Consider the following 11,167-nt stretch of genomic DNA (forward strand, 5'->3'; position numbering starts at 1 on the left):
AATTATGGCGGTCTACTTTTAGGCTAACTTGTAAAATTAACATTAAACCTACCATGCGCGGCCAAATGATCGTATTTAAAATTTTGCATAAAATTTCTCGCATACAACGTTACGGACGTTTAACAGTTCACACTTTTTGTCGCTTTTTAAAAAATGCAAATTTTATTTTTATCTAAGTTAGCGCTCGCACTTTATTGATAACTTTTGGTTTTTCTATATTTATTATTATAAGGTAATCATAATGTACAAAAATCAGTAAAATTAAATTTAAAATTGGCACCTCCATTTAACTTTATATTAATTTACAGCTGGCAACACCCTTTGTATAGGTGACTAGAAAGAAGTTGTAAACTCTATAAAAAGGAGAACTAAAAGAAAAATAAGACTGAAATTTTAATTAGCCTTGTCCGGTCTAACTCCATATCCAAGAAGATTGAAATTAATAGGTTTTAAATAAATATGATGACCAACACGCCTCATCCTCCTTTAAGTCCACAGAGCGATTTTTTCTGTAGCTGGAAAACAAAAGAAGAAACACGAACACTACTGAATTATAAAGTGCAACAAATATTTGGGAAATCATTTGAGTATCAAAACAAAATTTCCTGGATTTTGCCTACTGCTAACGAATTATTTAATGAATTCTATCAATTCGAAAGTCTGCAAGATTTGAAACTACACCTTAATGAAGTCAAAAGTAGGCTGAACGATTATGAGATTGAAAATTGGTCGTTACATACGAATCGTAAAGATCCATCCGGTGAAATTGCATGGCGTTTAAAAAATGAGACTAAGGCAGAATTCGTTACAGTTGCTTGGTGCAAATTTTATGAGTGCTTGGGTAGATTCCCCCAGCTAATAAAAGGGCCCCAGATGAATTCGTTGCACTTATGTGAAGCCCCCGGCGCCTTTATAGCTGCTTTAAATCATTTCTTGTGTTCCCGATATGAAAAAAAAGAAGTAAATAAACAAGGCAAGTAACTATAGTAGTTTGGCTGTTCTAATCTTCCAAATATCTTAGATTCAGTGGCATTGGTTGGCTTCTACCTTAAATCCCTATTATGAGGGCAATCCTTGGTTTAACATGATCACTGATGATCGCTTCATGTTATTTACTTTGGATAATTGGCTATTTCATAAAGATTTCACGGGCAATATCATAAGTAAAGACAACTTAAAAGATATGGCAGAACAATGCTCGAGACGCTTACCGCAGGGAGAAGTGCACTTAATTACAGCCGATGGATCGGTAGATTGTGTAGAATCACCGGACTGTCAAGAGGAGCACGTGTCCTTGTTACATTTAGCGGAAATAACAGCAGCCTTAACTGCACTGGCTAATCACGGCTGTCTAGTAATGAAAATGTTTACCATGTTTGAATCTAGCAGCGTTTGTATGTTGTATTTGCTCAATTCCGTATTCGAGAAGGTGCATGTGACTAAACCGGCCACTTCCAAGCGTGGTAACTCTGAGGTTTATATAGTTTGCTTAAATTATAATAAAGAAACTGCAAACTTGAAGGAAATCTTAAGCGTAATGAGCGAACATCTGAACAAAGAGCAACCCATAGCTGCGTCTTTATTCAAGAAATCCCACTTACCGAAAGATTTTTTAATGCAACATGAAATATGCTGTCGTCTGTTTATGAATCATCAAATCACGGCCGTTGAAAATAATATTTTTACTTATGAACTAAAAGCGAATCGCAGCGAAGTGAAATCAAGTCAGTTGCTGCGTTCTCTTGTATGCCAAGAATATTATCGCAGATATAATGTTATACAAATACCCGAAGAATCGAAAATACTTTATAAATTTACAAATGCTATTGAAAAGGGTTTCAAGTTGCAAATCTATCGCGGCTCTTATACGGCGCGCAATATGCTAAAGACAGGCAGCAAAGAAGAGCAAATCTTTAAATTAAAGACATATTTGAACGACATTGAAAAATATATAAAAAGCGATATATTAAGCGCAGATGTCTCAAGTGCACAGTTCGCGGAGAGTCACAAATGCAGGCTAGTCGTCTATAAAGGAAAATCCATAGACAAACTTTGCAGCAGTTTATTTGTTAATGTACAGTTAATAGTGATGCGCACTAAATTGAAAACAATTCATCAAATAGAGCCGCTATGGTTAGGGCAACCGAAAGCTAAACTAGGCGAAGATTTGGAGGTTAATTATTCCAAAAATGAAAACGGAGACTTTGCCGATAAGCAGGTTTCATTCTTCTACGATATATTACACAATTTGTTATTGAAAAAAATTGATAACTTGGAATTTACAGAGCTCCCATTTGTTACGCATTTCGCGGTTTCTATTCTAAGATACTTAGCAGTTAATGTTTTCGAAACTTTAACCATAAGTTGGCATCCTAAATTTGTTATCACTCTTAAAGAACCAAAAGGTCAATATTGTCACGCTTTGAAATTGCTGATCGAGGCCATGAAATCTCCCACAAATGCAAAAGATATTCTATGCTTAATTGATATAAAGGAATTGCATCGTAATGAATTTAATCGTAGTTTAACATATTTTAATAATGAATTATTGTTACATAAGTATAAACTTCTCTTAGATGAAAGTTAAAAATAATGAATGTTAAAATAATCAAAGTCTTGAATATTTATTAGATCATGAACTTTTAAAAGAATGTTCTCGTGACAGAAATTTCCTCATTACACCCCTTCAAACCACACACAGTGTGTTATCGTAAGAGTGACTGTTAACTCTAAATAAGATCAGAAAATATGTAAAAAGGAAAAAAACAACTAAGAAGCCGAAAAATAAATGAAAAGCTGGATTAGAAAAAGTCCATGATGAAGTTTATATGGGTTGACGTAACAGAATTTTGTTCCATCTCGAAAGCAAAAGATATGGAAACAAAACCTATTTGCTTTAGGCTAACCCTCACTCACTCTTTTTTTGCACGGCTCTAGCACGGAAAAAACATTTTTTTTTTTGTTTCTAATTTTGACTTTATTAGTAACTTGGTTTACTGCGGAGAATACCGGAATTTTATGATCACTTTTTTCTGCATCTCAAACACAGGATAGTAGATTTCAATAAAATTCTGCAAATTGTTCGTTTGCACGCTTGTGCACGAAATTTGAATTGTTGTGTTGCACTTATGAACTGAATTTTTATTCTACGCTATTTACAATTTTTTTTTTAAAGAAAAATGGATTGTTTTTATTTTATAAATACGCAGCATAGATTTCATTAGTACTTTTTTTGCACGGTTCTTCGGAAAGAATCTGGAACTTTATCACTTTACATGATTTTTCGAAGGTATTGAACATATCTCTATATTTATGTATCGCACGATTTTTCTTGCACCGTTTTTTAAAAAACGTGTCTATCGTGCAAAAAAGACTTGGGTATACATAAAAATGTGATTTGTACAAGGGGTTCTTTCGTAATCGCGCTTTGCATTCTTAGAGATTTGACTGCTTTTTTAGCTAATAAATAACTAGAAAAATTATGATTTAATTCCCATTACGAGAAATTTACAGACCACAAAATATTAAATCATTGCAGTTTTTTTTTTTTTTTTATATTGAATGGAAAGGTATTTCCATGTCATGAAGTTACAACTGGATTAATTTTCGAGAAGTTTGATGCCTCAATGAGTGAATTTGTTTTAAAATTTGCAATTAATTTATTCAATAATGTTCAATTAAAATAAAACAACACACTTTAAACTTTAATACAAAGTCCAACAAATTATTTTAAAGGAAACCTAATTACATTGATCGTTTCTTTTCTACCTGTGCATATAATCGTGTGAGCACCTCCGCGATCTCTAAACATTCTAACCTCACAATTATTCTTCATATTAGTAATATCTTTTTCTTATCTTTTTTTTTTTTTAAAGAAGAATATAAAGAAATTTACATTTTATTAATTAATCAAGATTTGCTTTGCTTTAGTTATTAAATTCCAATGATAAAATTTTTTCCATTAAATAAATAATATAAAAAAGAAAAGCACAAATCGTTGGAAAAGAAAATTGAAAAAGAACATATATATGCACATTATATATGTTATAAGTAATAAAACCCTTCCTTCCGAGAACCACGCACGGACTTTAGAGAATTGGATAGACATTAGAGCTCGACTTATATATAATTATATCAGTTAGATGTAGTGGTTCTTTTAGCCTATACATCGGTTGTATTACGTTACTGTATAAAAGACAAGAAAATGAAAATGATTATTAATTTAACTAACATAATCGGCCGACAACGTACTTAGGACTTTTGTTTTGATTTATAAAACATAATAAAACTAATCGGCTGGTCTTTTTTCACTGTTTTTCCTTGTATATTCTTCCGCGTTTTTTATAAATTTTTTGCGATCCTTTAAAAATTCTTCTGCTAAGTCCGCCCTTAGCGGATGCTCTGGCTCCGGATCGTTTATTAAAGCTATTAGAGCCTGTATCACTTGATCCGTTCGAGTGGCAGGCTTCCAGTTTTCAGTGCTTATAATTGGTAAACACACTTGACCTTTCTCGTCGATGTTTGGATGATATATTTTTGTTTTGAAATTAATCTTTGGTGGCTTAAAAGGGTACTCGGCTGGAAAATTGATTTCGATCCGAAATGCTCCCTTATTATACGGGGGATTTTGTGGAACAATTAGGCCAGTCCAACGCAAAAGATTATCATCATCAGTAGCAATTTCACGAAAGGATTTCAATTCAGAAACTGACATAGCTTGTAAATCAGTTAACTCTTTACGTAAACGACGAGGAGCTGTCATAACGTCGTCAAGTGATACGAAACAAAAGTAAATAAATAATACTTTTTGTTCACGTTATAATGTGAATTTGGTTTCTTTTTTGTTGGAAAGAAAAGAAAAACTAAAAATATTCCAGAATTTTGCTGATTTGCACACACACCGAACCAACTTTTTCTTTTTTTATACTAGCTGCTTCTTACCTATCTCACATGTAAAGAGTTATCGCATTTTCTAAATGCACAGCAGTAATAAATACAGATATGTTTCGCAAACATATGTAATAATTTAAATATTAAGCGATCTATTTTTCTGTACTTTCGGCAGGAGTCTAACTATTTATTGTCATTCTGAAGAAAAGTCGCTTGCTTTAATTATTAATTGACTAGTTAATATTAAACCCAAATAATTTGATTTCATTCATAATAAAGTTTGGTGTCTCAATATACGTAAAATTCATGCATGTATCAAGTGTGCGTACCTTGTGGGTATTTTGAACGCCAATCGAGGCACATTTTGGACATAAAGTGACCAAATACTAGACGACATCTTTTCATTAGATCGTTAATTTTGCTATGGGCCAAGTTACTTCGTTTAGATGGCTTCTATTACGATATTGAATTAATAAATATATAAAATTGAATAAACATTCCTATATCAACTTGTTAATATCTAAATTTTGTATGTTTGCCTAAATTAAAAATATATATCTTTTAATTTTTTTCGCAATTGTAAGATTTGGAATTAAAATAAAAATTTAAATGAACAATTTTTGTAACTTTAAATCGTGTAATATAAAAAAGATTTAAAGTAGTTCTCCTTCACCGTTTTAGCTTTTTAATTTGTTTTTTTTTTTTTTGTATATATGCAAAATCATATAATTTAACAGCAAATTTTTATTTCATTACCACTTTATACCATAACGGAGCCATGTATTGTTAAATTACAGCAGCTAAATAGTAAGCTTATGGAAACTCTAATCGAAAATTTATTCAAGTAAACTATCTTTAAACTTTCATATGCATGCAAAAGTTATACAAGTCCATTTTATTGGTCGTTTTGTATTTATAATTACAAAGCGTAAAATTTTATTTCTGAAAGTTGTAACGTGGTTTTGACTTAACGAATTGTGTTTGCCAAAAATTAATCTTTAGTTTGTTAAGTTCGCGCACAAAGAGATGACGAATTTTTGCTTTTTCTGAATATTTGCCTTTGCGTGTTTTTCGAAAGCGATGGTGGTGGAGAGCGGTAGGTGATGAAGTTGTTTGTTTAATTTGGTTTTGTGACGGTGAAAAGTAAAATTGTATGAGTTAAAATATGCAAAAGTTTATTTGAATTTATTCTTAGAATATATGCTTCGAAACCAAGTTTGCCTTGTTGGGAAGCCATGGGAAACAAATATTTTTCGCCTCCTGCGCAGATGAATTAAACATCTCTTATGAAATAAATGAACACTTAGTGGCAGACATTTCGATTGGAATCATTTCCTCATTAACTTTACATCGTTTGGATTTATTTAACATTCACTTTGGTGGAAGTGGTGCTAAATAATTGAAGTATTTTTTTGGACGAGTTGCCTAAATTTATACTAATTGAATTTGATCCTTCCTTTCTATTACATGAATCGTGGTTCAAAGCTCTTTATGATGTGTAATCAGAATCCATCTAAGTATAATAAAAACATCTAAGTGTAGCCACCTACATTTGTATTAATTGTATTTATATTAAACAATTTATGTATAACAATATAGTGACATCCGTACATGTGTACACATTTACAATTAAATAAAACTATAATTCTTATACATTGTAATATAATAAATTTTGTATAAAATGTAATGGTAAATATAAAGACCTTCGGACCCAACTTCGGTGTCCACATAGACATCATAAGCATGGCGGGTGCAGAATCGCCGAGGGCTACAACAGATGCCCGTTCGGTAGGATAGGTTACGTCTGTCCATGTGTCCATTAAAGGTCAAGTGCGTGTTGCTCCGTTATTTGTAACAGTATGAAGAGTATCAGTGAGCGAAAAATATAGAATCCCTTCGACATCTCACGAAGTAGCTAGCTCAGCAAAGGCACGTACACCGGACTCATACGTCTCCACTACTTCTAAAGTGACGCTTTCGAGTTGCCCTAAAATTTAATTCGGTTAATAATTTTCTATCGACAAACAGGAATGATATAGACATTTATAGAGTTGCAGAGTGAAATTTACTTTGATGGATATTCTTTATCAATGGTGTTTTTGGCTTTTCTGAAAGTAAAATACATTTTAAAAAATATATACAGGCGTCCCTCGTGTAACATCGTTTCGATATTACAAGGTACAAGAAATGAAATTAATTGTAACACGGTTTTAATATAACACGATTTCAAAATTTGAATTTTTCTTTGAATTGAGTTCAATCAGGGAAATCTCCATTCATTTTGAGAAATGACAGTATGCGTTTTGTTCTTTGTAAATGAAACTGATAAAGTTTTTGCTTGCTTTGTTTTTAACATTTTGGAAGGTAAAGTTTATGAGTGCATAATTTCCATTTGCGGTATGTAAAAAATTAAGTTTATGGCAAATTTAATTTTGGTCCTTAAATTTAAATAATGCCTGACAAGATAAAGAAGCAAAAATTTAAACGATAATTTATTTCACTCGAAGAAAAAATTGGAATTTTAAATCGTATAAATTGCGGAGAAAAGCACACATCGATTGCAAAATCGTTAAATTTAAAGCGAAATTAGAAAAAATATTGCCTTTGGTTGTTCACAAGGTGCGAAACGTGTATACCGCAAACGGGATATAAATATTGTAAAAATTGAAGATGCTCTTATAATATGGATAGAAAATTGTTTAGATAAAAAAATCCCTTTGAGCACAAATATTTTGCACCAAAAACCGTTCAGAATTTACACACATTTAAACAAAGATTAGCTTCCTTCTAGAGAACAACCGCACCTATTATGATCAAAATGCCATCTGCAAACGGCACACTTGCATGAGTATTATTTTTGGCAAGTAAAGGGTGTTTTGAAAATTTTAAGAAAAGGTTTTCTTGGCACAATGTAAAATTTCAAAGAGAGCAAGCTTCAGCAGATGTAGAGGCTGCCAAAAAATTTATATTGGAATTACTACAAACTATCGAGGAGCGAGAATATTCAGCAGATCAAATTTTCAACGTCAGAGAACGCCGTATCAAACTAATTTTTGATGGGAGTGATGATGAAAATTAATTTCGTGGTTTTAATAACCGGTTTCTATTTGTTTTATAATAATTATTATTCTTTGAATATATTTTTAATTGCATTTTTAAGTTTTAATACAAACTCGAAGCCAGCTTACTTCATTGTTTATGTAATATGTAGCACAAAATTTCAGCTATCATAACACTTTGCACCTTAAGACATGGTTTCGATATAACAGGTTACACACTGAGTTTATTCTTTACTTTCTACCACATTTTTAGAGATGCACCCTTGCGAATCATAGCTCCAGACGTGTTCACCTTTTTCAGCCACTTCTTCATTTTCATCATCTAGATTGAGACCTCCGCAATTTCCATTTTGTTGTTTGTTCCCATTTTCAGCGTTTTCTATTTTATTTATATGCATTCCCAAAGCATCGAAATCAAGATCGGAACATCCACTAATAGTGGACGACGATGGCGATGGAGGCAGAATGTCTGCAAAACCGTTATTCATTTTTAATATTTTATTAATAATAATTTATATACAATTTGTATTTAATTTTTAATTCAATGACCGCGTGGTTAACAAATTATACAGAGTTGCAGATTTAAGTTAGTCAGATACAGGGACGTATTTTAGCATAATTTTTACACATGATTTATTTTTATGTATGTTGTCCTGGTTTTCCTGAAATTTTATAATACTCTATATTTTCTTTTTTAAGGTCTTAAGTTTATTAAGTTTTCTATTATCTACACTTCCATTTTGCGGAAATTTACTTTGACTATCTAGACTAGTATACGTGATATACTCCAAGTTTGTCCTTAACCTTTAATGTTGATGGGATATTATCGTCCGTCATTGTGTCCGTTCCGCACACATCCATTCGTTCCATTTGTTTCCCGTCTTGGATCGATGGGATATGTTTTTCAGGTGTACCTAGATAAAGTGTTGGGAACGCATTTGTAGGCAATACAGGATTGAATCCGGTATTTTTTATATATTCTTGTAAAAAATGCTCATCACAAATACAATCTTTTTTTTTTATATTTTGTAATATTTAATAAAATTACCCAAATTTCCATTTGCTTTCAGGGATTTTCAAAACCGAACTTTTCTTTTCATTATATTTGCTGCACACTAATGCGACTATTGTGCAATCTAATCGTAAGTTAATATGATAATAATAATAGAAATGATAATAATAGTATAATAATAAATAGACAAAATAAAACAAATCAAGGCTAAGAAAGGTGAGAAAGAAATTTGATAATTTTTTATACTAATTTAAATTTTTTTTTAACTGCAACAAAAGAAATGGAAAAATTTCAAATCAAAAAAGCATAAAATGTTTTAGTTTTTACTCTTTTCCGAAATTTAAAATGAATAATAAAAATTATTTTTCGTTTTGATATGCTTTGAGTTGCGCTTATTGTACTTATTGAAAAATAATAGAGAAGAGGATTTTATTTGTTTAACCATGTTTAATAATCAGCTAAGGCTGGAAGGAGATATGGTTGATTATAGTTACAGACATAATTTTTATATTAAAAAAAATATTATAATTTCCAAATTGGGAAATGAATGAAATAAAATGAATACGAATCAATTTGGAAAGTGTAGAAAATCGGAGGTTAACAACAGTATTTGTAATTAAAACTTTTCAGATTTGAGATAAAAAAATGCAAATATGGTACATATGGCAGGCATGACAGGTGGCAAGTATGTTTAAGATCAGATGTTCCTGGTAGTCTTTTTCCTTATAACTTCGGTGTGTAGGGTGTGTTTTTACGTTTGCGTTTATTGGAGTCGAATTTTTTCTTGTTCATTCATTCGCTTTATTTTAAACTATTAAAAAATATTTCCATAAAAAAAAGTTATGTTTCTTAGCAAAATGCAAACAGCATCGCCAGAAAAGATTTCGAAAGTTACATGCATGTGAAAATGGGAACAGCGGGCGAGCGTCAGCAAATTTCTTTGCCAGCCAATAAGACACCACACGACCCCCACCACAACTTTAGCTTACCAAAAATTATTTAATTTGCAAAGGAGAAACATTTTATGTACATTTCAGTGTAAATGATTTAATGTATGAACTGTAACGTTGTTTCACTTTTTTATGTTTCTTTGCTTTTTTGTTTTTGTAATAAAGTAAGACTGAATTAATTAATATTTAATTAATATGAAATGAACTATGTGTGCGCAAGATGATTTCGTATATGAGTTATGATGAACAATATGAGCTTTGAGAACAGCTAACATAACACAACAAGCGCATAATAAGTGTACAGTAAATAAAAGTGAAAAAAAGAGGTCATCATGATGATAGAGATTGTTTTCTTTAATATATAAACCGCTGAAAAAGTAAAATTCGAAAAAACGTGGACCTTGCCAGCACTGAGAAAAGAGGATAAAAGTAATTGCTTTGATTTTTTGGGAGTTAAGGAGTCAATTTTAATTATTGCTTTTGCGAAATTTATTCTCTTTCATAATAAACAGCATCTTATATGTATATGTGAATGTGCTTTAGAAAAAAAGAAAAAAAAAAGTGTTACAAACAAATAAATCTTAGCAAGGGACGGTCGCAAACGAAAATGAAATGCGCGTTAAAAACGTCTTAAGAAAAATGGGGGGAACGCGTAAAATTCTTTTAAACGCATAAACATTTTCGTCGCTTTTAACCTAAAAACTATTTGTCGTGGTCTTCAAGTCGAGGTAAAGTGATTGGGTTTTATCCAATGGTGAAAGCAACTGGTTAAAATAACAAGCGTAAATTTAGCGGTAAAAAAAATTAAAGATAAGAACATAAAAGTACTTTGCTAATAAAAAAAAGTTTTCATTTGCAAAAACAAATACCTCGGAAATTTATATATTTTTCTAACCACAAATAAATCTTTCCCAAAATAAAACGTAAGTCATTATGCTTTTTCGTTTTTATCATTTTCTCTTTAGCTTTATTATTATAATAAAACAGTAAACGAATGTTTGTTTTCACAGAGCGTGATTGTAAGACTTGTTTTGTTTGTTTTTGTTTTTCCACTTTCAAATAACTCATGTTTATCCCTGAGCTCAGCTGTTTATGCTAATAAAGCAAGAAATCAAATATAACTAGGAATGCTTATAATTCGCATTTAATATACTTACTACATATATACCGTAAATGAAACTTGTTCCAATTTCTTTCATTACCCTGACCTTAGCATAATATCAGGTTTCCGAAGTTTTCTGGTTTCTTTATGCACG

General features: G+C 31.2%; 2 protein-coding genes across 2 annotated transcripts; one reads left to right on the forward strand and one right to left on the reverse strand.

The window, feature by feature from the left end:
- The first annotated feature begins 370 nt into the window (after positions 1-370).
- LOC119643976 (cap-specific mRNA (nucleoside-2'-O-)-methyltransferase 2-like) lies at positions 371-2,713 on the forward strand. The gene is made up of 2 exons (XM_038043489.1): positions 371-960; positions 1,022-2,713. The coding sequence occupies exons 1-2, from the start codon at positions 460-462 to the stop codon at positions 2,585-2,587; spliced, it is 2,067 nt and encodes a 688-aa protein (XP_037899417.1). The 5' UTR covers positions 371-459; the 3' UTR covers positions 2,588-2,713.
- A 1,264-nt stretch (positions 2,714-3,977) lies between these two features.
- On the reverse strand, positions 3,978-4,938 carry LOC119643977 (ubiquitin-conjugating enzyme E2 L3-like). Its single transcript, XM_038043491.1, has 2 exons — positions 4,252-4,938; positions 3,978-4,185 (listed from the first exon to the last, which is right to left on the reverse strand). Exon 1 carries the CDS (start codon positions 4,760-4,762, stop codon positions 4,289-4,291), a length of 474 nt encoding a protein of 157 aa, XP_037899419.1. The 5' UTR covers positions 4,763-4,938; the 3' UTR covers positions 3,978-4,185; positions 4,252-4,288.
- Positions 4,939-11,167: the final 6,229 nt, after the last annotated feature.

This window comes from Glossina fuscipes, unplaced genomic scaffold (assembly GCF_014805625.2).
Source record: "Glossina fuscipes isolate IAEA_lab_2018 unplaced genomic scaffold, Yale_Gfus_2 77475, whole genome shotgun sequence".
NCBI classification, from domain to species: domain Eukaryota; kingdom Metazoa; phylum Arthropoda; class Insecta; order Diptera; family Glossinidae; genus Glossina; species Glossina fuscipes.